Source organism: Ictidomys tridecemlineatus, chromosome 4 (genome assembly GCF_052094955.1).
Source record: "Ictidomys tridecemlineatus isolate mIctTri1 chromosome 4, mIctTri1.hap1, whole genome shotgun sequence".
NCBI lineage: Eukaryota > Metazoa > Chordata > Mammalia > Rodentia > Sciuridae > Ictidomys > Ictidomys tridecemlineatus.
The window spans coordinates 211,666-238,612 of NC_135480.1; the positions used below are offsets into that span (position 1 = coordinate 211,666).

General features: G+C 58.0%; 3 protein-coding genes across 16 annotated transcripts; 2 read left to right on the forward strand and 1 right to left on the reverse strand.

The window, feature by feature from the left end:
• The first annotated feature begins 6,087 nt into the window (after positions 1–6,087).
• On the forward strand, positions 6,088–12,406 carry Nlrp6 (NLR family pyrin domain containing 6). Its single transcript, XM_078045211.1, has 8 exons — positions 6,088–6,347; positions 6,962–7,242; positions 7,435–7,473; positions 7,663–9,373; positions 10,127–10,219; positions 10,898–11,068; positions 11,139–11,306; positions 11,718–12,406. The coding sequence occupies exons 1-8, from the start codon at positions 6,319–6,321 to the stop codon at positions 11,854–11,856; spliced, it is 2,631 nt and encodes an 876-aa protein (XP_077901337.1). The 5' UTR covers positions 6,088–6,318; the 3' UTR covers positions 11,857–12,406.
• A 1,109-nt stretch (positions 12,407–13,515) lies between these two features.
• Pgghg (protein-glucosylgalactosylhydroxylysine glucosidase) lies at positions 13,516–19,204 on the forward strand. 6 transcript variants are annotated; one of them, XM_005341611.5, is made up of 15 exons: positions 13,516–13,670; positions 13,807–13,901; positions 14,089–14,370; positions 14,736–14,946; positions 15,024–15,459; positions 16,211–16,330; positions 16,523–16,654; positions 16,785–16,896; positions 16,984–17,056; positions 17,141–17,277; positions 17,370–17,503; positions 17,599–17,694; positions 17,811–17,908; positions 17,974–18,185; positions 18,257–19,204. In XM_005341611.5, the coding sequence occupies exons 3-15, from the start codon at positions 14,112–14,114 to the stop codon at positions 18,310–18,312; spliced, it is 2,076 nt and encodes a 691-aa protein (XP_005341668.3). In that variant the 5' UTR covers positions 13,516–13,670; positions 13,807–13,901; positions 14,089–14,111; the 3' UTR covers positions 18,313–19,204. The 6 variants fall into 6 exon arrangements, with proteins under 6 accessions (XP_005341668.3, XP_040139786.2, XP_040139785.2 ...); XM_040283852.2 differs by lacking the exon at positions 17,974–18,185; XM_040283851.2 differs by lacking the exon at positions 16,211–16,330.
• A 1,983-nt stretch (positions 19,205–21,187) lies between these two features.
• Positions 21,188–26,718, reverse strand: Ifitm5 (interferon induced transmembrane protein 5). Of its 9 annotated transcripts, XM_078045220.1 has the most exons (5): positions 24,734–26,718; positions 24,499–24,579; positions 23,646–23,741; positions 22,327–23,412; positions 21,188–21,625 (listed from the first exon to the last, which is right to left on the reverse strand). In XM_078045220.1, exons 4-5 carry the CDS (start codon positions 22,516–22,518, stop codon positions 21,413–21,415), a joined length of 405 nt encoding a protein of 134 aa, XP_077901346.1. In that variant the 5' UTR covers positions 22,519–23,412; positions 23,646–23,741; positions 24,499–24,579; positions 24,734–26,718; the 3' UTR covers positions 21,188–21,412. The 9 variants fall into 9 exon arrangements, with proteins under 9 accessions (XP_077901346.1, XP_077901350.1, XP_077901348.1 ...); XM_078045224.1 differs by lacking the exon at positions 24,499–24,579 and having other exon boundaries at positions 22,327–22,623; XM_078045222.1 differs by lacking the exon at positions 24,499–24,579.
• Between the last annotated feature and the right edge of the window lie 229 nt (positions 26,719–26,947).

Below are 26,947 nucleotides of genomic sequence, written 5' to 3' on the forward strand. Positions count from 1 at the left end.
TAGGCCTGACCCTTTCTGTTTCTCAGTTGTGACATAATGCATATGACATAAGATGTCCCATCTCAACCATGCTCAGGGACAGGGGCATGGGGCAGGTTCCCCTGCTCTGTAGCCTCGCCACCTCCTTACCCAGGACCACACTAGGCCAGGTTCCACTGCTGAGCTGACCCCCAGCTCTAGGTGTCTGACTGTCAAGACCAGTCTGGACTTTTCTCTCTGTAGCACTCACCCAGAGTTTGGGAGAGCAGGTGCCCATCCAGCCGAGCGTGAGTGGCTGGCTTCAATGTGGAGGCACTTCCTTCTGGACACACAGGGGACAGGAGAGGAACTCCTAAGGAGGATGGATCCAGGGCACTGAGTGAGGGTCAGCAGGTTTTAGAGGGGCTGTGGCAGCAGACAGGCTTCATGGGGAGGGTTTCAGACTAGGCCTCCGAGACCATTGGTGGTAGTTGTTGGGACTGTCCTAGCCCAGGCCACAGACCAGCCCAGTAGTTCTCAGATAATCAGGACTGAGAAAGGCTCCTCTCCTGCCCTGGCCACAATTCCCAGCCTCTCGGCATTGTTCCTGAACCCCAGGCCTGTGTCCACGTTCAAGCAGGACAGACACCAGAAAAGCAGAGCAAGGGGCTGTGCCTGCCTTCTCTATCAGGCCTACACTCCAGCTTCCTCTCCCTCTCCTTTCCCAGACTGAACAAATAGACTTTCTTTTCAGCAGCACATGGCTCCTTCTCTAAAATAGACCCTATCTTATGCCACAGAGAAATTTTTAGATAATACCTTGCATTTCTATCAGACCTCAATGGAATAAAATTAGAAATCAATGATAAAAATAAAAAATGGAAGCTACAGTATTAAATGGAGACTAAATAATACACAATTTAATGATGAATGAATAGTAGATGAAATTAAAAATTCTTAGACATAAATGAGAACACTGACACAACATATCAAAATCTCTGGGACACTATGAAGGCATTACAAATAGGAAAGTTTATTGCACTCAGCATATTCATTAAAAGAATAAAAAGTCATCAAGTAAATGACCTAACACTACACTCAAAGCCCTAGAAAAAGAAGAAGAAATCGACAACAAAAGCAGAAGACAGGAAATAAATAAAATCAGAGCTGAAATTAATGAAATTGAAACAAAAGAAACTACTGAAAATATTGACAAAACAAAAATTTGGTTTTTTAAAAAAAATAAATAAAATAGATAAACTCTGGTCATGCTAATGAAGAGAAAGAGAGAAAACTCAAATTATTAAAATACAAGATGAAGAACTTAAATATCACAAAGGATATATCTGAAATACAGAAGATATTTAGAAGCTATTTTGAAAACTTATACTCTAATAAAATAGAAAATCTTGAAGATATCAACAAATTTCTAGAGATATATGACCTACCCAAACTGAATGAGGAAGTCATACCTGACTTAAACAAATCAATGGCAAGTAATGAAATAGAAAATGCCGTTGAGAGCCTACCAACCAAGAAAAGCCCAGGACCAGATGGATTCTCAGCCAAGTTCTACAAGACCTTCAAAGAAGAATTAAAAAATACTCCTCAAAGTATTACATGATTACAGTAGATGGGGTAGAGAGAGAAGAGGGGAGGGGAGGGGAGGGGGAATAGTAGAGGATAGGAAAGATAGCAGAATACAACAGTCACTAGTATGTCAAGAGCTTTGTAATGTTTTGAACAACCAATAAAAAAAATAAGGAAAAAAATTTAAAATTTAAAAAAAAGTATTTCATGAAATTGAAAAGGAGGGAACCCTTCCAAACTCATTCTATGAGGCTAATATCACCCTGATTCCAAACCAGACAAAGACACATCAAGGAAAGAAAACTTCAGATCAATATCCCTGATGAACATAGATAAAAAATCCTCAATAATATTCTGGCAAATCACATACAAAAACACATTAAAAAGATAGTGTACCACAATCAAGTAGGGTCCATCCCAGGGATGCAGGGTTTGTTCAACATATGGAAATTAATAAACATAATTCATCATATTAATAGACTTAAAGATAAGAATCATATGATCATCTCAATAGACGCAGAAAAAGCATTTAACAAAATACAGCAGCACCAGTTCATGTTCATCACACTAGAAAAGCTGCAGAAAGTAGGAACATACCTCAACATTGTAAAAGCTATATATGCTAAACCCAAGCCCAGCATCATTCTAAATGGAGAAAAAATGAGAACATTGCCTCTAAAAACTGGAACAAGGCAAGAATGTCCTCTTTCAACACTTCTATTCAACTTCATCCTTGAAACTCTAGCTAGAGCAATTAGAAGAAAGAAATTAAAAAAATACAAATAGGTAAAAAAATAATTCAAACTATCACCATTTGCTGAAGACATGATTCTATATCTAGAAGACCTAAAAAATTCCACCAGAAAACTTCTAGAACTAATAGATAAATTCTACATTTCCTCTTTGGAAAGGTCTTGACTGAGTCATTCGCTATCGTACTGTTGAGTCCTGCATGATTCTATTTTGGACAACAGTCTTTCTATCAGGGGGTGTTTTGCAGAGGTTCCCTCCCAGTGTTCAACTCACCTTTGTATTCTCTTGACAGTGTCTCTGCAGAGCACAAGCCTTGGATCTTAACAAGCATTAAACATACTTTTTCTTTCATGCACCATGATTTTGTGCTGCATGAAAAAGTCATTGCCCTACCTAAGGTCTTCTCGATTTTCTAACCTTATCTTCTAACAGTTCTACCCCTTCGCATTTAATATCACTTCTTTGACCCACATTGATCTGCCTGTGTGCGTGTGAGGTCCATGTCCAGCAGTGTTTGCTGGGAAGTCCTTTCCCATGGAGTCGCTCTGCTCCTCATCAAGTGTGCCTGTTCCTGGGCTCTCTATTCTGTCCCCTGGTCTTCTGTCCAGACTCTTCCCAGCCACACGGCCTGCTGCAGGCCCTTTGCCCTAGGTACAAAGAACACCAGGCAGCATCTATCCCCCTTCAGTGTCGTGTTGTTCTGAGATTTCAGATTTCCATGAACTTTAGAATCAGTGGTTTTACACCCACAAATAACTTGTTGGTATTTTTAGTTTGATTTCGTTAAAGAATCCATAGATCAATTTGGGAAGAACTGACATCGTAATAATGTTGAGTCTTCCTACCCACTACACGGTGTCTCTTTATTTGGACCTTAGATTTCTCTGTCAGGTTTTAGCTTATCTCATACAGATCTTGTACCTATTTTGTTAGACTTACACCTATGTATTTCTCTTCTGGGTGCTAACATATATGGTGTCATGTTTGAAAGTTCAGATCCAGGGGTTACTGGTGCCTAGGAGAGCAAGTGGCTTGCACATTAATCTATGTCCTGCTTTTTGTTCTTTGAAATTTTCCATAGAGAAAATTGTGTCATATGCAAACTGAAACAGTTTATTTCTTCCTTCCCAGTGTCCGTTTTATCTCCTGTCTGGTCCTCCTGCATAGGCTGCAACCTCCCGCACAATGCAGCAGGGTGGAGGGCACATCCCTGTCCTGTTCCCAGTCTTCTCATCCCTCCTGCATCCAATCTCAGCTGGAGTGTTCCTAAGGAAGTTCCACTCTGATCCATCTCACCAGGCATTTTCTGAAATCACAAATGGCTGTAGGGTTTTGTGGAAGCTTTTCCTGCCTTTCCTGGTGGACCTTGTCTCCTGGACCTCAGCCTTCTGGTGTGATGGACTCTATTAATTGATTTTTTGATGTCTCCAGATGCCTGGAGCAAATTTCCCCTGGTTCTGATGTGGGATGCATTTCACACAGGCTGGATCTGACTTGCCCATGTTTTGTTGAGGGTTTTTGCATCTGTATTTGAGAGATACTGGTCTGAATGGATTTATGATAGCTCTGTCTGATTTTGGTGTTCGGTCATTGCTGGCTTCATGGAATAAATTAGGAAGTGTCTCCCCTGCTCCTACTTCAAAGTTATTATGGACAATGTTATCTCTTTAACTGTTTAGAAAAATTCACCACCACAACCACCTGAGCCTAATGCTTTGAGATCTGGAAGGTCTTTAGTCCTGGATCCAGTTTCTTTAATAGACACAAGCCTGTTCAGGATGTCTAATGTAAAGCCTGCGTCTTTCCCTCAGGGAGTCAGGCCTTTTTTACAACTTCAACCACCCAAGGTTGCTGCTGTTGGGCGTACATCCAGGACCAGATCCCAGGTTTGGTTCTGCACTTTGTCTTAGACAATGAAGGGAAAGAAGCCATTAAGGATAACTGACTTTCCAGAACTGACACAGAAAACTGAATGTGCATGAAGAGCTGCACAGCCGTGCTTGTGTGGGCCGAGTCGGCCTCTGGAGGAGTGTGAGGGTCCTGGACTCAGAGTCAGCTCACGAGGGGCCAGCAAGGGCACAGGGGTATCCAGGAGGAGGCCACTCCCTAGGGGCCCTGTGCTGCCTGCCATGCTGTGTGGAGCCCCAGACTCTCCCCAGTCAGGCCATGAGGCTGTTGCTTTGTCTTGTGATGTTCCCTCTGCAAAATCCCAGGCTGTCAGAGGAGCTAGTCAGGGCTCAGCCTACCAAGGGGGCTGGAATCCCAAAAGGACAGCACCTCCCTGAGCCCAAGTACTCATGGCGGTCACTCCCTCGGCCAAGGCCAGGTCACAGATCCTAAGGCGAGCCTGGCATCTCACACCATGTCTGCCAGGGCTTATACCAGACCCTGGCACAAAGGAGACCTTCTTCTTCCTTGCTGCCTGCTGCCCAGCTGGCTCCTGAAGTGAGGGCTTCCTGCCATGTACCTGGACACACCAGCCCATGGGTCCTCAGGCCCTGTGACAAGTGATGGGCTCGTGGTCATGAAAGCCCTTCACAAAGCACGAACCACCCCAGAATGCGTGCTGTCAACTCCCTCTCTGTCCCTCCAGGCCACGTCCTCTGAACCTGTGGACATCCTGTGAGTATTCTACCACCAGGGACCCTCCCAGACACAGAGAAGCCCCTGGGATTGAAAAAACGGGCAGGGCCTGAGGGAAGAAGTCCAAGGGGCAGGTGGGGTGGGACCTCGGGCAGTGCTGGGGCAAACTGTACACTCCCAGGCTCTGGCTCTCCTTCCCCAAGGGTAGCTAGCAGGGCTCCAGAGGGAAGCAAGGTTGAGCACGACCTGTGGCCAGGTGCGTGACCACAGCAGAAGGCTCTCCTCACACAGGGCCATGCAGAGTCTGAATTCACTCCCTGCAGCTGCGGTAACAAACCATGAAACTTAGTGCTCAAAATGACACGCACTTCTTCTCTTCACTCTACAGGTCAAAGTCCAAAATCAGTTTCACTGGGCTGAGAGCCAGGTGTTGGCTCCACGGTGCTCCATCTGAGGCTCCAGAGAGGAGACCCATGGACGTCTCCAGCTTCCAGAGTGGTGCTCCTGGAATCCTTGGTTCCTGGCCCCTTCCTATCTTCAGAGCTAGCTCCTGTTCTATGTCCCAAAGCACCTCTGTGCCAAATCCTAGGACACTGAGATGATACCCTCTGCATACATCTTATGACACTAAGATGACATTTGGAGCCCATTTGGATAACCCAAGATCTACTCCCCTCTCAGGATCCTGAATCTAGTCCCATCTACAAGGTCTCTTTAGGATATAAGGGGACACTTATATGTCCCAGGGATTGTTTGAGGAGCATTGTGTAACCCACCACAGACACATGAACACAAACATGCACTCACTTCTTACACCCCACACACCCATTCCACGCAGGCATGGGGTCACTGGTGGTCCCAGGGGTCACAAGGACTACTCATGTCCAACCTCTCATCAGCCCACTTAGGACAGTGGGAAGCTGCAGAGTCCACCCCGTGGCACGCTTCCTCATGCCCAGGAGAGGATGGGCCCTTCCCAAGGTCCCCAGCACAGCCCTCCCTCACTGTCATGTTCCCTCTGCCTGCAGAATTCACCATCTCCAGCCTGAGCTGGAGGACTGGTTCTGAGCTAGCCACCTCCTCCATGCAGGTGGTCTGCTTCTGTAATCAGCTGCTCACTGCTGTGGCTGGATGCCACACCCCATGCAAGGAATGTTAAAAGAACAGAAGAGGAGTGGGAATCAAAGGTCACCAAGAACAGCACTTAAAGGGTGACAGTGCAGCCTGTGCCACAGAGCCTGCCTGTAGGAGATTTGCTGCAGATCAGATGGACACCCCAGTGCCTACTGAGCACCGGAGATGCCCAGACCTGGGGAATGGACAGCGCAGAACAGCTTCCCACCCCCAGGACTTGGCTTGAGCTCTCCCTGGGTAGGGGTCACCTCTCTGGTCCTTGACTCCGCCTCTGAATACTAGACCCAGAGACAAGCCGCCATGGATGAGGCAGGGACCTCCTGCTCCAGGTGAGTGCTGGATCCCAGAAGGGTCTCCAGAGAGAGGTCCCTCTAGGGCGTCTCTCTGCTGACTCCCTGGTCCCAGCCCTTTCTCCACCGCGCCAGGCTCAGCGTTCTAGAGACTACATTGCCACAGAGGGCTACAGGGGCTGCTCCCCACCCAGGAATCAGGCTAGCCCTGCTGTAAGAGCCCAGAGAGTGCAGTGAGCCAAGCAGAAATGCAGGGACACCATCTGAGAACAGGTGACAGCTGCTGCTGAGGCCAGTCCTTCCCTGGCTCTGCAGAGAGGGAGAGAAAGGACAGAGGACAGCCCAGGTACACACCTCATTTGGCCTTTCACCTGGCCTGGCAGGGTGTGTGGAAGGGAGAAAGCAAGAAGTAGGGGGGAGGGGTATGGAGCAGGAAGGCTGGTATGTGAGTCCCGTCACCAGTGAGGAGGTTGAGCACCGGCCTTGCTTGGCGGCAGAGGTGGTCTGGAGCTCTCCCTCTGCCCCTGTGGATCTCCACCATGCGTTAGCCCAGATGCCCTGGATCGGGCCCCTGCCCACTATGGACACCCAGAACTCCCGGTGTGCGTGGCAGAGGTCACCTGGCAGCATACATAAATCCTGCTCGCCTCCAGCTTGGAGCCCCGCGCTGCGGCAGCCCGCGAGCTGCTCCTGGCCGCGCTGGAAGACCTGAGCCAGGAGCAGCTGAAGCGCTTCCGCCACAAGCTGCGGGATGCGCCGATGGACGGGCGCAGCATCCCTTGGGGGAGACTGGAGCGTGCGGACGCCATGGACCTAGCGGAGCAGCTGACCCATTTTTATGGGCCAGAGCCAGCGCTGGATGTGGCCCGCAAGACCCTGAAGAGAGCCGACGTGCGCGACGTGGCGGCCCGGCTCAAGGCGCAGCGGCAGCAGCGTGAGCTCTGGTTGGGGTTCCCCAGGGTCCCTGGTTCAGGGTCTTTGCCGCCCGCTGCCTTCCTTCCAGCTTCCCCTATAAAACCCTGGCGCTTTACCCACAAATTTGCAAATCCTATGACTTAGATCCTGGAGGCTCTAACCCTATTGTGTCCCGCACGTGGCGCAGTCTCACTTCAGGTTTCCCTTTCAGGGCTCGGCCCCAGCTCCTCGGCGCTGCTCTCCGTGGCCGGTAGGTCTTTTGTGGGAGGACGGGCTCAGAGCACTAAGTCCCGCTGCCACTGCTGGCCCTAGGAAGGCTGGCGCGGGAAGGCGCCATGACGCGCTAGAGGAAACCGAGGCCTGACTGGCAGGGAGGGCACCAGCCCCAGGGTGCTGGAAAGCCAGCCCATCCTCGCCCCGCTCCCTGTCGCTCCCCCAGAGTACAAGAAGAAATACCGCGAGCACGTGCTGAGGCAGCACGCCAAAGTGAAGGAGAGGAACGCGCGCTCGGTGAAGATCAACAAGCGCTTCACCAAGCTACTCATCGCGCCCGAGACCGCCGCCCTGGAGGAGGCACCGCTGGGGCTTGCGGAGGAGCCAGAGCCGGAGCGCGCACGGCGCTCGGACACACACACGTTCAACCGACTGTTCAAGCGGGACCAGGAAGGCCAGCGGCCGCTGACCGTCGTACTGCAGGGCCCAGCGGGCATTGGCAAGACCATGGCGGCCAAGAAAATCCTGTATGACTGGGCGGCGGGCAAGTTGTACCAAGGCCAAGTGGATTTCGCCTTCTTCATGCCATGCCACGAGCTGCTGGAGCTGTCGGGCACACGCAGCTTGGCTGACCTGATCCTGGACCAGTGCCCCGATCGGGGCGCACCCGTGCGACAGATGCTAGCGCAGCCTCAGCGGCTGCTCTTCATACTAGATGGCGCAGACGAGCTGCCGGCAACCGGGACCGCCGAGGCCGCGCCCTGCACAGACCCCTTTGAGGCCACTAGCGGTACACGGGTGCTGGGCGGGCTGCTGAGCAAAGCGCTGCTGCCCTCCGCCCGCCTGCTGGTGACCACGCGCACAGCCGCCCCTGGGAGGCTGCAGGGCCGCCTGTGTTCACCACAGTGCGCAGAGGTGCGAGGTTTCTCCGATAAGGACAAGAAGAAGTACTTCTACAAGTTCTTCCAGGATGAGTGGAGGGCCGAGCGTGCCTATCGCTTCGTGAAAGAGAATGAGACGCTGTACGGCTTGTGTTTCGTGCCCTTCGTGTGTTGGATCGTGTGCACCGTGCTGCGCCAGCAGTTGGATTTGGGCCAGGACCTGTCGCGCACCTCCAAGACCACCACTTCGGTGTACCTTCTCTTCATCGCCAGCGTGCTGAGCTCCACTGGTGCCGACGGTTCCTGGGTGCAGAGAGAGCTGCGCAAGCTGTGCCTTCTGGCCCGTGAGGGCGTCCTCCGGCGTAAGGCACAGTTCACCGAAAAAGACCTGGAGAAACTGGAGCTTCGCGGCTCCAAAGTGCAGACACTATTTCTCTGCAAGAAGGAGATGCCAGGCGTGCTGAAGACAGAGGTCATCTTCCGATTCATTGACCAGAGTTTCCAGGAGTTCTTCGCAGCACTGTCCTACATGCTTGAGGAGGAGGGGGCTTCTGGGGCACCGACGGGTAGCGTGGGGTCACTCCTGCGCACAGACACCGAGCTAAGTGGACACCTGGCGCTCACCACCCGCTTCCTTTTCGGGCTGCTGAGCACAGAGCGGATCCGAGACATCGAGCATCACTTTGGTTGTGTGGTTCCAGAGCGTGTGAAGGAGGATGCCCTGCGGTGGGTGCAGGGACAGGGCTGCCCCAGGACTGCATCAGAGGGGATGGAGGACACAGAGGAACTAGAGGAAGAGGGAGAAGAGCCCAACATCCCCCTAGAGCTGTTGTACTGCCTGTATGAGACACAGGAGGAGGCTTTTGTGCGGCAGGCCCTGAGCAGCCTCCCAGAGCTGGCACTGGAGCGAGTGCGACTGAGTCGCATGGATCTGGAGGTTCTGAGCTACTGTGTGCGATGCTGCCCGGCTGGACAGGCACTGCGGCTGGTTAACATTGGACTGGCGGCTGCACAAGAGAAGAAAAAGAAGAAGAGCCTGGTGAAGCGGCTGCAGGGGTGAGTCTCCAGGCTAGGGCTGCTCCTCTGGCAGGCCCTGGTATGCATGAAGCTTGTATGTAGTGAATGCCTCTGCACCTATGCCCATCTGGACTGAGGAAGCATGTCCAAACCTGAGGCCTGTTCCCCCAGACGCAGGGAGGACCTCAGGGCTGCTTTTGTTCACCCCTTTACCAGGCAGAGGCCCAGTGCCCCTCTTCTTCACTAGGAGTCCTCACCATGTTCCAGCACACCACCACACAGCTCTAGCTAGAGCTCTAGAGTCCACCATGCCCTCGGCACCCTGAGCCGTGCACCTGCTGTCCCTCCCCTCAACACTTTGCTTGCTGCCTATCCTGAAAGCCTGCCCTGGCTGCTTCAGCTGGCCTGGGATTCCACTGGCCCCAGAAGTGCCCTGATGACCACTTTATACCGTGACATTCCCCATGCCTGCTTCTTACACCAGACTGCCAGCTCCTCTGTGACAAAGCTTGTGCAAGAGTTACTTTGAACTTAGCTCCACTCAGCACCTGTCCTGGGTGTTCAGCATCTTTCAGAGGATGAATGTCAGGACATGGGCAGGGCTGGCCCTAGGGACCTGCAGAACCCCTCCTGGGGTTCACTCTAGGTTCAGTGAATTAAAGGGTAGAGGGGTCCTAGCTCAACATGAGCTGATGGCAGAGGAAGCACCAAGGCCTGAGGACTACAGAGAAGAAAGGGCCCTGTCTAGGAGGCGCTGAAGCAGTGCAGCAGCCTCAACTTCCTCTCTTGCAGTTCTCGAGCCTCCACAAAACAACTCCTGGGTTCACCACTGCGTCCACTTTGTGAGGCCATGACTGACCAACAGTGCGGCCTAAGCAGCCTGACGTGAGTAACCATGCCCCAGCCCCTCCCAGGGGGCAGGATGCCCTCCAGAGACAGGAGTATAGGGGAGGGAGAAAGCTGACAGGGACCCACCCATCAGAGAGTGAGGTGCTAGTGGGAAAGGTGTGGTGCTGGTGGAAAGAGGGGGCTCAGCACCTGGGAGTGGGAGGATGGCGAGGTATTTTTTTTTTCCAAGGAGGCTGCTAGGTGCCATTGGAGACTCCTGGGCCAACCCCCTAGAGGAAGGCATCAGGTGCCCCCTCTGAGGTCAGGCTGCCTGTGAATCCTGGCCTCTGGGTACCCTTGGACAAGCCAGTCTGTCTGGGCTTATGCTTCCTCTCTGTGAAACGCAACCAGCGTCCTCTACCTTGGAGGGTGGATGTGAGACTTCGTGAGGCATGAACAGTACTGAGAATGAGATAGCTGTTCAGTTCCTGTCCAACAGGAATGCCCACTGACCAGACGGTGAAATGACCAGAAGCCCATGAATCAGTGGCGACATGGCTCAGTAGTCCAGTGGGTGGGGGGGCCAGGTACTGCTATCTGGAAATACATATAAGGAACCAGAAGGATGCCCACATTGGGCCCAGCTGGTGGGGTCTGGCCCACCTTGGTTTGTGCAGTTGAGGTAGAAAAGTGGCCGGGGGCTTGCCCACAGACCCACGAGCTTCTTGACCACAGGCTGTCCTACTGCAAACTCCCCGATGCCATCTGCCGAGACCTCTCGGAGGCCCTGAAGGTCGCACCCGCCCTGACGGACCTAGGCCTGCTGCACAACAGGCTCAGCGAGGCAGGTCTGCGCATGCTGAGCGAAGGCCTGGCTTGGCCCCGGTGCCGGGTGCAGACACTCAGGTGAGGCTTGGCCTGGGAGAGACAGCGGGATGGCATCCTCCCGCAGCTCCTGAGCCAGCCCTCCTCTCAGGGTGCAGCTGTCCGGCCTCCCGGGAGCACTCCAGTCCCTGGTAGGCATGCTCCGGCAGAGCCCTGCCCTGACCACCCTGGACCTCAGCGGCTGCCAGCTGTCTGACCCCACAGTGACCTACATGTGTGCAGTCCTGCAGCACCCATCATGCAGCCTACAGACCCTCAGGTAGATTCAGGTGGACAAATTGTGGGCACACGGCCGGTCACCCCAGGGAGGGTGGATGCTGGGACTCCCTGACCCTCAAGAGGAGCCTCTCCAGATACCTCCCAAGTGACCAGGCTCAGACAAGATCTGGGAGCCCAGCCTAGAACCCACCCCTGAAGCCCTGGCCCCAACCCTGGCCCTGATCACTGTACTGACCAAACACGCACATCCTGTGGTCAGTGATCCCCACGCCCTTTTACTCCCCTGAAGGACCGAGGCCCTGAGAGACAGCCTCGGACGCGTGGGCCTTTGGCACGGCCCAGACCAGCAGCCCTTCATCCCCACTCCCACTGTGCCCCAGTCTTGTCCCCCAGCCCTGGAGTTCTCTCCCTCAGCTGACCCACACCCTCTGTCCTCTGCATGTGGCTGCAGACTGGCCTCTGTGGGGCTGAGTGAGCTGGCCAAGCAGGAGCTGCAGGCCGTGAAGACAGCAAAGCCAGGTCTGGTCATCATACACTCAGAGCTGGACAGCCCCCCGGAGCCTCCCAGGGGGTTCAGCAGTGTCCTCTGAGGCCCTGAAGCCAGAGCGGGTAGAATGCACTGTGGTCAGAGCCCTGTGGAGAGGTAGTCCTAGTCCCCAAGGCAGGAGGATGCTGCCTTCAGACTCTGGGCAACTTTTCTGAGCAGAGAGGCCCTGGACAGGCAAGCAGGAGGCCCAGACACAGGGGTCTGCTCCTGGTCAGGCCTGGGATCTCTACCTCACCTACAGCCACTGCCACTGCAAAAGCCCCTGAAACAGTAATACCGATGAAGCCCCTGTTAATTGAGCACCTAGTGGTTGATAGAGTGACCCTTTCTCTGACCTGGCCTCCACCTGAAGTGGAGTCTCAGCCCCCACAACTCTGGGCCTGTAGGCAGAAGGTGGTGGGGCCCTCTCTGGGAATCTGGGAGGACTGAGGCCATCCTTGAGGCAGTGTAGCCTGAGCCCAGAGGCGTCCACTAGCTGCCTGAGATCTATGGAAGGGGACACCAGGGCGGGTGGAGATAGCCAATGTCTGGCTCGGGTGGGAGCCGCAACAGCACCATCACTGGTAATAAACTCTCCTTCAGATTCACCTCCACTGGTTTCTGTTGAGTCTTTCCTCCAACCCGCCTGCTTGGGAGGACAGGGTTTAGGCCTCAGAGGAGAGAGGCTCAGTGGGCAGCCTGACTGCAGAAAGCTTGGAGGCAAGACCGGACCTTGCCAGCCAGTGCCAATAGTGGACATCCCAAGAAACTTTGAGTCTTTTCTGCTCAGCACAGCTGGGCTCTGCCAGCTCTTGAGACTCCACCCAAATGGAGGGCACCCTGGAATCAGCCCCTTCACTTCCCAGGGGAAATTCCCTCCATAATCACTTTATAAATCCATTCCTTCATGCCACAAAGCAGACAAAACCCCTGTCCCCTGGGAGCTGCTATTCCAGGCAGAAAGACAGACAATAAATAAGTATGCTCTACCAGAACAAGACCCGGTAAAAACGTGGTGTGTGAGTGCATAATTCAGTGGACTCACAGATGATCCACAAACATGGGACAGCAAACACCGTGTGTGAGCCAGGCACAGGGGCGCATGCCTGTCCTGCCAGCAACTCAGAAAGCTGAGGCAAGTTTGAGACCCTCAGGCTCTGAGCAACTCTTGTGAGCAGAGAGCCCTGGACAGGCAAGTGAAGCCCAAACAGACGCAGGCTGTTGCCTGGTCCTGGACAGGCCTGGAACATGCCCCTGGCCCCACATCCTGGGTTCCTCCTCCCTGGCCTGGGCAACTTAGTGAGCTTCTGTTTCAGGTTTCAAGACCCACTGAATCTGGGCAGGGTGGACAGACACAGATATGTAGTCAGGCCAGGGAGCCTGAACCATAGGACCCACAGGCCCAGGGACGTGCCCAGAGCCATCAGTGGGCAGGTGGAAAGAGGGAGACCAACGGTGCCACCAGCTGAGAGAGCTGGAGGATGGGGTCTCCGAGCAAGGGGCACCGCGGAGAGGGAGAGATCTGGAGAAGGGGAAGAAATCACATCCAGAGCCCACAGAGGTCCCCTAAATCCACCGCTGCGGACCGGCATCTTGGGGGTCAAAGGACTCCCCACTCAGGTCTCTGGTTGGCCACAGCCAGGACCAACGGGAGCACAACAAGTCCTGAAGAGGCAGCCTGGCCGCCCGGGGAGAGGGGGCCTCCGCCCAGCCCTCGGCGCCTAGCTGCCCCGCCCCGTGGGCGGCTCAGCCGGGCAGCAGGCCTTCCTGGTCACGTGTCAGTGGTGAGGCTCGCCTCCCCCAGGCAGGCCCGGGGCAGCCGGACCCAGGGGAACCCCGGGACGCAGATCGCAGATCGGGGGCTGAGCCAGAGCTGCGGTAAGGCTCAGAGTCCCCCGCGCGCCCCCAGCTCCAGCTCCTGCCGCACCACCCGCTGCGTCCCGCGCCGGCCCCTTCCGCCCTCCCCTCTCGGAGGGGCTGGTCCCTGGGCTGAGCTTCCTGGGTCCACCCTCAGGGCTTCCGAACTCGGGAAGGTGGGCTCAGGAAGGTGGGCTGGGACCTCGTCGGTGGACCCTGCGGCTGGAGAAGCAGGCCCGGAGACCCGCCAAGGTTGGAATCTGGGCTCTAAAGCCGGAGTTTGAGGGGCAAGTTTAGAGACTGAATGGAGTCCCTGGAGGTCCGTGGTGCGGTGTTTTCCTGGGTGGCCCTTAGGTCCCACCACATCTAGGGCGTCGGCCAAGTCCTGAGGAGGACTTCAGAGCCCACCCAGTCACGGCCTCTTGACCCCCTTGGCCAGGTCACCCCCGAAGTGAGCCTTCCATGGAGGATGCCGGGGAAGACCCGACCACGTTTACTGCCCAGTCTCTGCCCAGTGATCCCCGGCTCTTGGCCACTGTGACCAATGCATACCTGGGCACGCGTGTGTATCATGACACACTGCATGTGAGTGGCTTGTACAATGGGGCTGGGGGTGGCACACACCGAGCCATTCTGCCCAGCCCCCTCAACGTCAAACTGGAGGCCCCTGCAGAGGCAGGAAAGCAGTTGGAGGAGAGCTTTGCCCTGGACACCAACACAGGTAGCTGCACTGTCTGGCCCCCTCTCAGCCGCTGTGGAGCACAGCCCCCTCCAGCTTCACCTCACTTCCAGTAGGCAGTCTTTAAGGAAAAGAGGCAGGAAAGACCCCGTCTGGGGTTCTCCCCTTTCCCTCCCTCTGGGTGGGCCTCCTGGGGTCCTGGGCAGAGCCTGGGTCCTGGACAGCCGGGCCTGGGGGACGCATTCACCCTCACTGTGGGGAGAAGCCACCAGAAACCTGAGGGACACCACTGCCAGCCCAGGGAGGCCCAAGTGCTGTGTGGCCCAAGGCACTGGGAGGCCACAGCTTTGCAGCCTGCCTGGGGGGGCCCTGCTTCCCCAGTGACTGAAGCTTCGCACCCTCCCCAGGCTCCTTTCTGCACACCCTGGTGAGCTCCAGCTTCCAGGCCTGCCAGCGCATCTATGCCCACCGCACGCTGCCCCACATTCTGGCCTTCAGTGTGTCTATGGCACGCTTGGATGCAGGGAGCTCGCCTATCACGGTGCTGCTGCGTTCATCCTTCTCCCCAGAAAGCCCAGACCTGGACTTGCATCTGGGGCCCGACTTCCAGGGAGTCCGGTGAGGAGGGGGCTCTGTCCCAAGTCCCAGCAGGGTAACCTAAAGAGGGAGCCACCCCTGAGGTTGCCCTCTTGCAGGTACCTGTATGGCCACACACTCACCCCTGAACAACCTGGGGGGCCACGACAGGAGGTGCACATGCTGTGGACGCCAGTGCCCCTGACATTGACCCTTGGGGAACACGAGAAGAACAGGACCTGGGACTTCCTGACTGTGGTGGGCAGCAGCCAGGCGGAGGCCCAGGCCTACCTCCAGGAGGCCCTGCAGCTGCAGGCCAGAGGCACTCTATACCCAGCCCATGCACAGTCCTGGGCCCAGCTGTGGGCAGGCTGTGGCCTGGATGTGGTAGGACCGCTGCCCCTGCGCCAGGCCCTTCGTGGCTCCCTCTACTACCTGCTCAGTGCCCTGCCCCAACCCGGGGCTCTAGGGTATGTCTGTCATGGCCTCAGCCCCGGGGGCCTCTCCAATGGGAGCCAGGAGGAGTGCTACTGGGGCCACGTCTTCTGGGATCAGGTACACATCATCCCTCACCACCACCACACAAGGGCGGCACGGGGATTGGGGTTGGGATGGGCCAGCACAGGGCTGTGCCGAGGGGAGGGCTTCCTGAGGAGGTGGTATCTCGGCAGTGGAGAGCGAGCCAAGCGGGAGCACCAGAAGATGCACATGGCAGCCCCGGTGGTACTTGCAGCAGGAGCTTACCAAGGGCCAAGGAAACCAGGGACATGAGAGGAGCATCAGGGCACAGGGCCTAGAGTTTACCTGAGGGCCAGGAAACCAGGAACATTTAATCAGGGAGTGACACAGAGGCCCATTCTGGGAAGACCCCCAAGGTGCCAAGTGGAGCTAGGTGGAGTAGAGCAAGGAGTGGGCCAGACTAAGCTGAGGGTGCAGCGTGAGGAGGCTTATTGGCACTGGGCAAGGAGGCGCGGAGGGTGATTCCTCGTGTGCCTCCCAAGTCAGCCCTGACTCTTATTTTATGGGCAAGGCTAGGGAGGCTGAGGGCAGGCAGAGAGCAGGCTCCTCCTGTAGTGGCCTGTGCCTAGATTCGGGCCTGGGAACTCACCTGCTGGCTAGGGAGGGGAAGTGGAAGGCTGGGGAGGGGCTGGTAGATCTGGATGGTCATCAGGAAGAACCCGGAAGGAAGCAGCAGGCCTCCAAGAGGCAGAGAGGGTGCAGCAATTGCCCAGCCAGGGCAGGATGTGGAAGTAGGGGAAGGAGAAGGTGTAAGCCCTTCTAGCTCCAGAACAAGGACTGTCCTCAGGATCTCTGGATGTTCCCCAATATCCTGATATTCCACCCAGAGGCTGCCAGGGCCATCCTGGAGTACCGCATCAGGACACTGAGTGGGGCCCTGGAAAACGCCCGGAACCTGGGCTACCAGGTGAGGAAGCCTGGGCACCACCCCGTGGGGCCCACCGTAGGGTCCACACACAGAAAGAACTGGGCAAGAGCTCCTGGCCCATGGAGGAACGGGCATGGGCTCCAGAGCCCCGCCTCCTCCTCTCTTTGCCCTTCCACAAGGTCCCATGGGGTAAAGGCTAAGGTGGGTAGCATCTGCCCCTCTCCCCCACAGGGAGCCAAGTTTGCTTGGGAGAGTGCAGGCTCTGGCCTGGAGGTCTGCCCTGAGGACATTTATGGGGCTCAGGAGATCCACATCAACGGGGCCGTCCTGTTGGCCTTCCAGCTGTACTACTACACCACGCAGGTGAGGTGTTCCATCCACCAGCCCTGCCACCTGAGGCCTGCTGTGGCAAGAGAGAATCTGGGAGCCAGGCCTTCCTTTCTGGTCGCTGGATGGGTGGGCACTCGGCACACATAGGACCCTTGGCCCCCAGGATCTGCAGCTTTTCCGGGAGGCTGGTGGCTGGGATGTGGTCAGTGCTGTTGCTGAGTTCTGGTGCAGCCGGGTAGAGTGGAGCTCCAGGGAGAAGCAGTACCACCTGAGAGGTGAGGTGATCCCTGGGAGAAACGGTCAGGAGGAGGGACTGCTGGGGGGCAGCCTGTACTGAGCACTGTCTGCACCTGTGTGCCCAGGAGTCATGCCCCCTGATGAGTACCATTCAGGAGTCAACAACTCCACCTACACCAACGTCCTGGTCCAGACCAGGTCAGACTAAACGTGCCCCAGCCCCACCCCAGCAAGCAGGGTCGGCCAGAAGCACTGAGGCTACAACCTGTCCTCTCTCTACAGTCTGCACTTTGCAGCTGGTCTGGCCGAGGACCTGGGTCTGCCTGTCCCTAACCAGTGGCTGGTGGTGGCTGATAAGATCAAGGTGCCCTTTGACCCGGAGCGGAACTTCCACCCTGAATTTGATGGGTATGAGCCTGGTGAGTGGGCCCTGACTTCTCCAAGGGCCTTCTGCCTGGCCTAAGAGCCGTGCATCCACCTGATGTGCCCTCAACAGCAGCATCTTCCCCAGGAGAGGAAGTGAAGCAGGCTGATGTCGTGCTCCTGGGGTACCCGGTCCCCTTCCCCCTGAGTCCTGACGTCCGCAGGAAGAACCTGGAGATGTACGAGGCTGTGACATCCCCCCGGGGCCCAGCCATGACCTGGGTGAGAAGCCTGGGGAGTGGCCCCACCTTGTCAGCCTCCGTCTTTCTCTCCCTAAGATGGGTCTCACCCCACTGAACTCTGAACTCTGACCCCAGAGCATGTTTGCGGTGGGCTGGATGGAGTTGAAGGACCCATTGAGGGCACGAAGGCTTCTGGACAGGAGTTTTGCCAATGTCACTGAGCCCTTCAAGGTCAGCCTGACTCCAGTCCAGGGCCCTCTTACTGACCACTCTGCTGCCAGCGTCCGTGGGGGGAGGTGTTGTCCAGTGCCCTGGGGTCCCTGGCACTGACGGCCCCTGACCTACAGGTGTGGACGGAGAATGCCGACGGGTCGGGGGCAGTGAACTTCCTGACGGGCATGGGGGGCTTCCTGCAGGCAGTACTCTTCGGAAGCACAGGCCTCAGGTGAGTGCAGGGTGGCACGGAGGGTGGCCCCCGGCCCCTCCCTTCTCTCACGGCTCTCCCTGCAGGGTCACCAAGGCCGGCATGACCTTTGACCCCCTGTGTCCAGCGGGGCTCTCCGGAGCGTGTGTGTCTGGCATCTCCTACCAGGGGAACAAGCTCAACTTTGTCCTCTCCGAGGACTCCGTGACACTCGAGGTCACGGCCCAGGCTGGGCCCTGGGCCCCTCTGTTGGAGGCTGAGCTCTGGCCATCCCAGGTTCGGCTGCCTCTGCTGCCAGGTAGGTAGAGGTCTGAGTGATGAGACCAGGATGCCAGTGTGTCCCTACAGGGCGCCCCTCTCTCCCTGCAGGACACAAGGCCTCCTTTCCCCACTCTGCTGGCCGCATACAAAGATCACTCCCCTAGCTGCCTGAAGCGCTGACTCCAGCAGTTTCCTGGGAGAAGTTTTGAAGACCTGAGACCCCTGCTCCAGAGCCTCTGGGACATCCTGGAGCCCTCAGCCCCCCAGGCCCTCTCCCTGGAGCCCTGCCCCTGAATGACTAGGGCTGCTGGCTTCAGAAATGTCTCCTGAACCCCACTTTTCATCACTGTCCCTGCTCCTCTCCCAACCCTCCCCCAGTCCCAGGCTGTCTGCCTGGCTTGAGCCCCTCCCCAGCCTCGACTCCAATCTGACCTGGCACCCCGCCTCTCAGTGCCCCATCTTGCTCCCCAGGCACTTTCCAGGGCCCCTGCAGCCAGGGCCTGAGTGTCCACACTCACACCCACCTGGACTCTGGTCTCGGGGCCCGTGAGGGGAGTCCCTGGCAGGGTGAGGGTGAGGAGGCAGGGGCTCCACCCCTGCGCAGTTGCCCAGGGCTGTGAGCTACCGCTTTACCAGAATCGAGCTTCCCCTCGGTGCAGCTGTGGTCAGGCTGGACCAGGGGCGCACGGGTGTCGTCACTGACTCCTCTAGACTCCATGTCAGATGGCCTCTGGCCCTGTGGGGTGGGGTGGGCAGCCCGTCCTCAACCCCATGGCCTGTGAGAAGGGAAGGGGGTGCCATGCTGGAGGATAGGACTGGGGTCCCAGGCCTTGATCCCAGGCCAGGCTGTGGTCGGCTGTTCACAGAGATTCTGCCTGGCAGCAGCCCCCACACCCTCCAGCCTGGGGTAGCTCACCAGTGACTTCCCTAGAACGGGGTGAGATGGCATCTGGAGCTGAGACACGGGTGAGGGCCAGACCCGGCACCGGACAACCTGCAGAGTCCAACCAGTGCCGGGAAGAGCTTGCTTCTATAAAGGCCTATACATTCCTCTGAGAGTGGGGTTGTGTGATGTCGAGTTTCCACCTCACCTGCGGGCAAGGGCAGCAGCTTGGGAGCCGGGTGGTCCCATCACGCCGGCCTCCACTCCTGGCTGTGTCCTGCCACTGCCCCCTGGTCGCAGTTGCATACACCAGGCAGAGCACTCCTGGGCTTCAGGCAGCTCTAGGGAATCCCAGGGCCTGTCTCCCTGTCTCCTGTCCTCAGCCCCTCAGGCTGGAACACTCGTGGCCTGAGCCAGCTGCCTCCACACCCAGGAGATTTGAAAGGAGGGTTCTCACGGCCACCCCCACAGAAAGTGTGGAGTGCAGAGGCAGGGATCCATGGACACCAGGCCTCCAGGCCACAGTGAGCCAGCAGCATGCTTGCTGGAGCTCAGAGCCAAGGTGGGCAGGGGCTGAGGGTCAAGTTGCAGACCACAGGCAGGCCAGTGCATGGCTTGAAGCCAAGGGTACCTACAGGCTTTTCACTAAAGGCCCTATAAACACTCTGGCTGGGTGACAAGGCAGATCTGCTGAGGATCGTGGGCCCCTTCTCTCTGCTGTGGGCCAGGGATTGTCCTAATGGGAGTGGACATTCATTTTTTGCAGCCTCAAAGTCAGGATGGGGCAGAGACATCAGAATGGGGTGGCAGGTGGCCCTGAACCCCTAGGATGATGTGGCCTGGTGCTTGCTAGGTCTGAGCGTGATTTTATACAGTCACCTCTGTGCATGTGATGGGCCCATGGGGTGAGAGTGTGTGTGCCCACAGGCCTGGCCAGCATCCATCAACCTGCCAAGATGAGCCTGGGGAGAGAGGGCTGCTGGTGACACTTCCCCGAGTGACTTGGCCACACGTCCTCAGTGGCTGGTCACAGACTAGACAACCTCCTCATTGTCGATGAGATCGTGGGGACTGGTAAAATATCCCACCTTTAGGGATATGTTCCCGGCCACACAGAGGTTGATGCCTGCCCCCAGCCTCTTTGTCCAGCCTAGGCTGACCCCTACTTGAACCAAACCCAGGGCTTAGGGTCAGCATGTTGTCTCTATTCCAGTTCAAGCAGAGGTCTCACACTTCCCTTGACCCTAATTCATGGTGGGACTTTCTCCAGGGCCCAACAGGGGCCTGTGTGTCTCCACCCCCAGGTCCCAGCACAGGGCCGCACACCCTATCTTCAGCAAGGGTCTCAGGCATGTCACAGGTTGGGGACTGTGTGGGGTCTCCAAGTAGAGCAATAGACAAGAGACCCCTGCCTCTATCCCTGGAAGAGCTGGCAGGCAAAGGGGTCTTCCTGGGGAGGGAGTCCGCGTGCAGTCTTCAAATCCCTGAGCTTCCTTCTGGGGCTAGGACCTCGGTGACATGCTGGGGCCGCACCCCAGCCTCAGCCTCATGTGTGTTTGGGTGTGTGTCCCCAGGTGCTGGGCCCTGCCAGTTTTGCTGTGTGGGAGTGTTGGGGTGCCAGGTGGTACAGGAGGTGAGGTAGTACAGGAACACGTACCCAGGACAGGGGCTCCGATGGGGTTTCCCACATCTATATCCCCATGACTGCTTCTGCCCAGCCGGGTGGAGGAGAGGGGGACGCAGGGGGCAGCCAGGGGCCTTGCCTGCACTTGTGGACATGCATGGATGGTGGAAACAGTGTCCAGCTCCACCCAGGAAGAGGGGGGCCGGGAGGGAGGGAGACCCCCACCATGCTGAAATCACTGGGATTTGAAGGGACAGACAAGGAGGGGCAGCACACAGCCGGGCGGGGCCCGTTCTGAACACAAGCCACCAAACCACAGGCAGCTGGGATCAGAGGCCTGTGTCCCCGACTTCATGCTGAAACACTCAGGCGCCTCCACCCCGTGGCCACAGGCCACCCTGTGGCAAAGTGAAGGGGGACGTCGGGAACAGCTGAGCAGAGCAGGGTGAGGGAGGGTGGGCCTGGGGGAGTCCCCACAGCAGCCACCCCCGGCACCCCCCACTGAAGCCGGGAAGGAGGCCCTGGAGGCATGTCAGGGACCTGGCACTTTTAATTGTGATGGAGGGGGAGCCTGGGGAGTAGGAGGAAAGGGTCAGAGGTAGGAGTTAGGGACCCTCAGGGTTAGGGCCAGGTCCCTGGGGTCTGAGTGGTCAGCACTGGGTAGCCAGGTGGGGCCAGGGGCCCTGTGAGAGCCAGCACCCAGCTCAAGGCCTTCAAGGTTGGGGTCCAGGGACAGGACAGGACAGGAGCCAGCCTGTCAGTCATAGTCTGTGTCTTCGAACTTGGTGCTGAAGAAGGCCGCAGAGTCCTTGGCCAAGCGGGAGAGGTGCAGGGCACCGGTCACCACCAGCCCCAGCAGCAGCAGCGGAGGCACCAGCGTCCACATCGCAGCCAGGATGTTGTAACACTTGGCTCTGGAGCCGTATCGCCGTGCTGCCTCCAGATCCCCAGCCACCTTCTGGTCTCGGGCCTGCAGGGCAGCCGAAGGGCCAGATCAACACCTGCCTTGGGGCCTGGCCACAGATGCACCCAGAGCACCCGGAGGGTCTGCACTGGACCCAGGATCGAGGTGGAGGGGTGTGGCCTGAGGGGACACTCTCTGGGCTAGACCCACTTCCTCCATGGTCCCCAGCTTGACACACTGCTTGACACTTGGTGGGCCTTGGGTCCTGATGGCCACCCACCCCAATGGGTGCTGCCAGGGGCGCCTGGCTCCTTGTGTCCAAGATGTGGACCCAGTGGCCATCGCAGGTCAGCATCAGCTCCCAAGATCCCTCTGCAGGCAAGGAGTCCTCTGGGGAGCTGAGACCACAAACCCATAGAGGAACGGAAGCCACCGGTCTCACTAAAGGGCCACAGCAGATGAGAATCCCGCCCTGGGGAAAGGGAACTCTGCAGGTAGCCCCATGGACTCCGTCATCATCAAGGGGCTGTCTCCACCTTGAGGAGCAGGGCTTGGCCACAGACGGCACCCCTGAGTGGAGAAGCAGGGGTTCTCTCACCTTGGAGAGAAACTGTGGCCACACTGACACAGCCCCCTTCACAAGCTGCCCCCTTCAAGCCCCCAGCCACTCTGGCAGACCCTGAACTCTCCGCACAGCCCCCAGCCCCTCCTCACAACCCTGAGTCTCCCTGAAGCCCCCAGCCCCTCCCGCCACTTCTTCGGCCCACCTTGATGGAGTGCACCAGCGCCAGGAAGCCGAGGCAGCACAGGTTCAGGTAGAGTGTGCTGAAGGCCGACCAGATCAAGTGGTCGCGAGGCGGGGGGCTTGGCGGTCCCAGCACCAGGGCTGTGTGGGCAGCACCGTCAACCTGGCGGGGAGTGGAGGCCCGGGGGCCCTCACGGGGGTAGGACGTGTCCATGGGTTCCAGCGCCGTCTCTTCCTGGCGGGGACTTGCACTTCCAGGGTGGGCACCAAGTCTGCTTATAGCCCGGCGGCCTGCCTCCCTGCCCACCAGCTCTGCTTGCTAAATATAGCACAAATTACAGCCTGGAGCCTGGGAGCAAGGCGGGTCCTCCTGCACCAGTGTCCCCACCCTCACCCTGGGGACCCAGAAAGACCACTGTCAGACCACTGACCAGAGCCCCCCCCATGTCCTGGCCACCCACCCCAGGAAGACCCCAAGTCAGACGGCTGAGGGGCAGTGGCTGCCCACTGCCTTCCAGGTCCAGCTCAGGACTGTGGGTGGCCATGATGCCTCAGTCACAGGCAGGAGGCAGAGCCCTCCAGGCTGGGACAAAGCCTCCTCCTCCCGACCAGAACTGCGGACACCCAGCCCTCGCGCCCCAGGACTCAGCCTCCCACTGCTGTGTGAGGCGGGTGGGGTGGGGGCCAGATGCCTCTGTCAGAGAAGGAAGTCTGAGGAGGAAGCTCCAGGGAGAGGGACCCTGAGGCAGCCATCTGGGACTGGCAGTGCTGCCCGGACTGCCAGGAGCCACCCTGGCCTTCCAAGGGGTTGGCGGAGACATGCCCTCGGCCATCCCGACCTCCTGGGCAGGCAGGTCCTCCTCCGCCGTCCTGAAGTGCTAGTGGCTGGGTGGTCCCTCTGGGGCTCAGGGCTTCCTCCTGCTGTCCTCCCCTCGAGATGGCTCCCCAGCCTCGGGCTATAGATGCCTCTTGGACAGCGGCCCACATGCCAGGAGGGACTCTTCTCCAGCTCCAAGCTCACAGGGCCCAGTGCCGCTCAGTTGAGGGGCCATGTTGTCCCGCCTACTCTTCATCAGATGCCTCTGAACTCCCCCGACACCTGCGCTGCCTTCCCAAGAGCCCAACCAGATGCTCAGGCCAAACGCTGACTCCTGCCAGACCCTAGGGCCCACACCCCCACGGGGACCCCCAGAGACCAAGATGCCCAGGCCTCCTCCTGGGGCTCCCTGCTGCAGAGCTAGAGCCCCCAGTGCCCATCGTTGTCCTGTTGAAATACCCCTCCCTCACCCGCCTAGAGCACAGCCAAGGCTCCCCCCTCACTCCCATGACCACAACACTGACCAGCAAGAAACTGGGACGTCCTTCCCGTCCACAGGCCGTGAAATGCAAATTCCAGGGAGATGCTGGGTAGGACGTTTATCAGGGAAGATCCGAGCCCTGTGGAAGGAGGGGAAGAACGGAGGAAGAGTGGCCACTAGGCCCAGCAAGGACCCAAGGTGACCACAGAGGAGCTCTGGGCCAGGGACAACCCATTAGAGACGTCCAGAGTAGGGAGTCCAGGAGATGACTCTGTGTGGGCCACACAGTAGAAGCAGGATGTGACCTGGGAAGAGAAGACTTCAAGGGTCGGTCACCAACAATGGCAGCAGGAGAAAGAACCTCCATCTGTTCATCTGAAGTGGAGGTGCCCACACAGAACTCATGAAAGGCCCACAATGTCCAGCGCCCGCACACCCAGATCCAAGACCGCCCCACCTGGCTCTCTGCTCCCTGTGGCCGGTCTGCAGCAGTCCACGCTCCTCCACCAGAGCCTTCTCTCCTGCAGGACCAGACTGGCAAAGGAGCGGAGGGCAGATGGCCAGTGCCTGACCCAGGAGGCTCTGTTCATGGCTCTACCATGGGTGAGAATTCTCTGGCTGGGGGTAGCTAGAGGGGAGCACCCGGGCCCTTTCACCTGGCTGACCACGCTCTGCTGAGTCCGGCACAGCAGGCCACCCACCCAGCGTGGCTTCTGCCAACCTCTGTTGCTCCTGTTCCAGTCACACATGGGAGGATTGGAAAGTGCCTGCTGGAGGGTCTGTGGCCTGAAGCCCACTGTGAGTGGACTTGGGATCTGGACCCTGCTGACCCCTTGGTGCCCCCACACCCTGTGGACCAAGAGCCATGTTGACACTCTGGGTGTCGAGACCCTCACCTGCTCCTGTGTGTCCACTGTGCCCAGCACCTCTGGAGTCCCCTGTCCTTGGGTCCATTGCCCAAGCAATATCCACATGGTCTGTGGGAAGGACTCGGGTGTCAGAGTGTGTCCACAGCCATCGCAGGGCACTGCCTTTTGTCCTGGGGACTCTGCCCTCCCTGGTGGCGGGGCTGCTTCTGAAGCTGAGGGAAGGCTCAGGGTCTGACCCTGGGGGAGCATCGCCTGGTCCTACCTTGACCTTTTCCTCTCTAACGCAGACACCAAGGGTGGCAGTGATGCAGACACTGGGAACCCTGACCGATGACCATGGAGACGAGACGGAGTCGCACGAGCACAAAGTCACCGCTGAGCCTGCGCTGGGCCTCCGCCTGGGCAGGAAGCGCCAGCTCCAAAGGGGAGTCCAGGCCCACTCCTGGAGCCCAGGAAGCAGCTCTCAGTGGCTGGGGTGGATCAGGGAGGCACGGCCCAGGCGGACCTCAGCTGGTGCAGGCCCTGTAACCCAGGTGTCTTCACCTGCGGGAAGGAGGAGCCAGTGAGGCACCTGGCTCTGAGGACCCCCTGGTGCAGTGGGAGGCGGGTGAACCAGGCACCTTGGGTCTCTGACCCTCCAGGGCCCCCAGGGAGGAGCCAGGGCAGGAGGGTGTCTTCCCTTTGTCCGCAAGAAGAGCCTTGGCTGTCAGCAGAACTGCTCACCACCACACAGCTGAGTTAGAACCAGCTGGCCAGAATGCCCAAAGGGCAGCACGACAGGCAGGGGCCGAAGGGGAGCAGGAGGCTGGTCCTGATCCTGTGTCCTGCGCTGCTCCCCAGCGCCTGTCCCTCTGCTCACCCCGGGGGCAGCAGAGGCTGCATTTGGGACCAGATGATGGAGAAAGCAGAGCTCAGCCTCCTCTTGATGGGGCAGCTCCTGTGAGGGGCAGGTGCAGAGGGTCGGGGCCTCTCTCTAGCCCAGTCAGGGCAGCTTGAGGACCCTGGCAGGGCGGCCTCCCCATGGGCAGAGCTGGATGCAGGCCCTGGGCAGCCTGCGTGTGAGGGGAGACAGGGTCCACGGTACCTGGAGCCCAGACCTGGCAAAGTCCTAGCAGCTCACCACAGCCCACAGGAGAAGGGGTGGACGGGGCCCCAGGTCCTGGAAGTGGCCATCGAGTGTGGGATTCAGGAGACGCTTCATTCTCAGAAATAACTTCCCTGGGCCAGACTGGGTGAGCGCCCAGAGCAGAGGCGCTGATCTCAGCAAGGTCAGGAGCCCAGGGTGCACACAGCCACCGTGGGGATGGGACCCGAGGGGACACCAGGAGAGGGCACCGGGTGAGCGTCCATCAGACGGGGACCTAGCGGTTGCAGTCCTACCACTACTCTCCTCGGCGCCCTTGGGGTCATTCTGCCCCTCACCTCTTGCCCAAGGCCCCCGGGAGGCTGAGCTGCTGCCACCTCTTTCAACTTCACCTTGAGGGACAGCCCAGGGGCAGCCTGGAGAGGGCCTGGCTGACAGGGTTTCCCCTCAGAGAGGCGAACGCTGTCAGGGTTCCAGCCAGAAGCGGCACACGGGGGCCTAGGCCACAACTCGGCCCCTCAGGGGCAGGCAGGCAGCAGGAACACCTGACCCTTCAGGAGGACCTGGAGCTGTAGCCCTGACCACAGATGGACCTCACCATCCTGAGCAGGGGCACTGGGCTCATCCTGCATGACCAAGGTCACCCGGTGGCAGCTCCACACCTGAGATGCATACAAGGGAATGTGGCTCTGTGCGGGGAAGCAGCTGGCAAATGCACTGAGCCCCTCTGCCCCAGCCACATGCCCTGGCATGGGAGGCACCCCAGGGCAGGAGGACGGCAGGGCTCGTGTCTCCCCAGACGCCACCTTCATCAGAGGCTTCCGCACAGGAGGCCCAGGACAGTGAAGCAGGTCTGGTGGAGACGGGGTCCTTGTTCCCCACAGTCAAAGACAAGAGACAGGCAAGCACAGCAAGTGTCATTTAAGAAAGTGATGGAGACAGACTTCTCCAAAAAGAAGGCTCCCCAGAGCTGAGTGTCCACGAGACAGGGTGGACTTGCCTTTTTTTGTAGTCTTCAGAACTCTCCTCCTTTATTAATCAATGTCTTCTATTTCTTCTGGTGAACTAGGTGCACTTTTGTTCTCCCTTTGATAACCAATCCCCACACTCTCCACCCCCACCATGGATTCTCTCCATTGACTGCCTGACCTTTACTGCTGTGTCAACAGGAAGCCCTTAGGGAGCTGGGAGTAGAGGGGCTGCATGGGACTAGCCCACCCCTCAATGTGGACCTCAGCTCCCGCTGCTGTTGACCAGACTGTGGAGTCTCCCAGGCCTGGGAAAAGCCCCCAGGACCCCCACGGCCCTCACAGGGGGGTCAGCTGAAAGGTCCTGATTTGGGTTCCCAGACAGAAAGCACCACCCACCCGGCCCTTCCTCCCACTCTGCCCT

What these genes read in the sequence shown, in the direction of transcription:
- Ifitm5 (XM_078045224.1), bottom strand. Translation starts at nt 22,518, where the DNA reads ATGGACACGTCCTACCCCCGTGAGGGCCCCCGGGCCTCCACTCCCCGC. An exon ending in CGCTGGTGCACTCCATCAAG is followed by an intron (nt 21,626 to 22,326) that starts GTGGGCCGAAGA and finishes GCTGCCCTGCAG; the next exon opens with GCCCGAGACCAGAAGGTGGC.
- Pgghg (XM_005341611.5), top strand. Translation starts at nt 14,112, where the DNA reads ATGGAGGATGCCGGGGAAGACCCGACCACGTTTACTGCCCAGTCTCTG. An exon ending in TGCCCTGGACACCAACACAG is followed by an intron (nt 14,371 to 14,735) that starts GTAGCTGCACTG and finishes CACCCTCCCCAG; the next exon opens with GCTCCTTTCTGCACACCCTG. An exon ending in GAAGCAGTACCACCTGAGAG is followed by an intron (nt 16,897 to 16,983) that starts GTGAGGTGATCC and finishes CTGTGTGCCCAG; the next exon opens with GAGTCATGCCCCCTGATGAG.
- Nlrp6 (XM_078045211.1), top strand. Translation starts at nt 6,319, where the DNA reads ATGGATGAGGCAGGGACCTCCTGCTCCAG. An exon ending in TGCGGCCTAAGCAGCCTGAC is followed by an intron (nt 10,220 to 10,897) that starts GTGAGTAACCAT and finishes TCTTGACCACAG; the next exon opens with GCTGTCCTACTGCAAACTCC. An exon ending in TGCAGCCTACAGACCCTCAG is followed by an intron (nt 11,307 to 11,717) that starts GTAGATTCAGGT and finishes ATGTGGCTGCAG; the next exon opens with ACTGGCCTCTGTGGGGCTGA.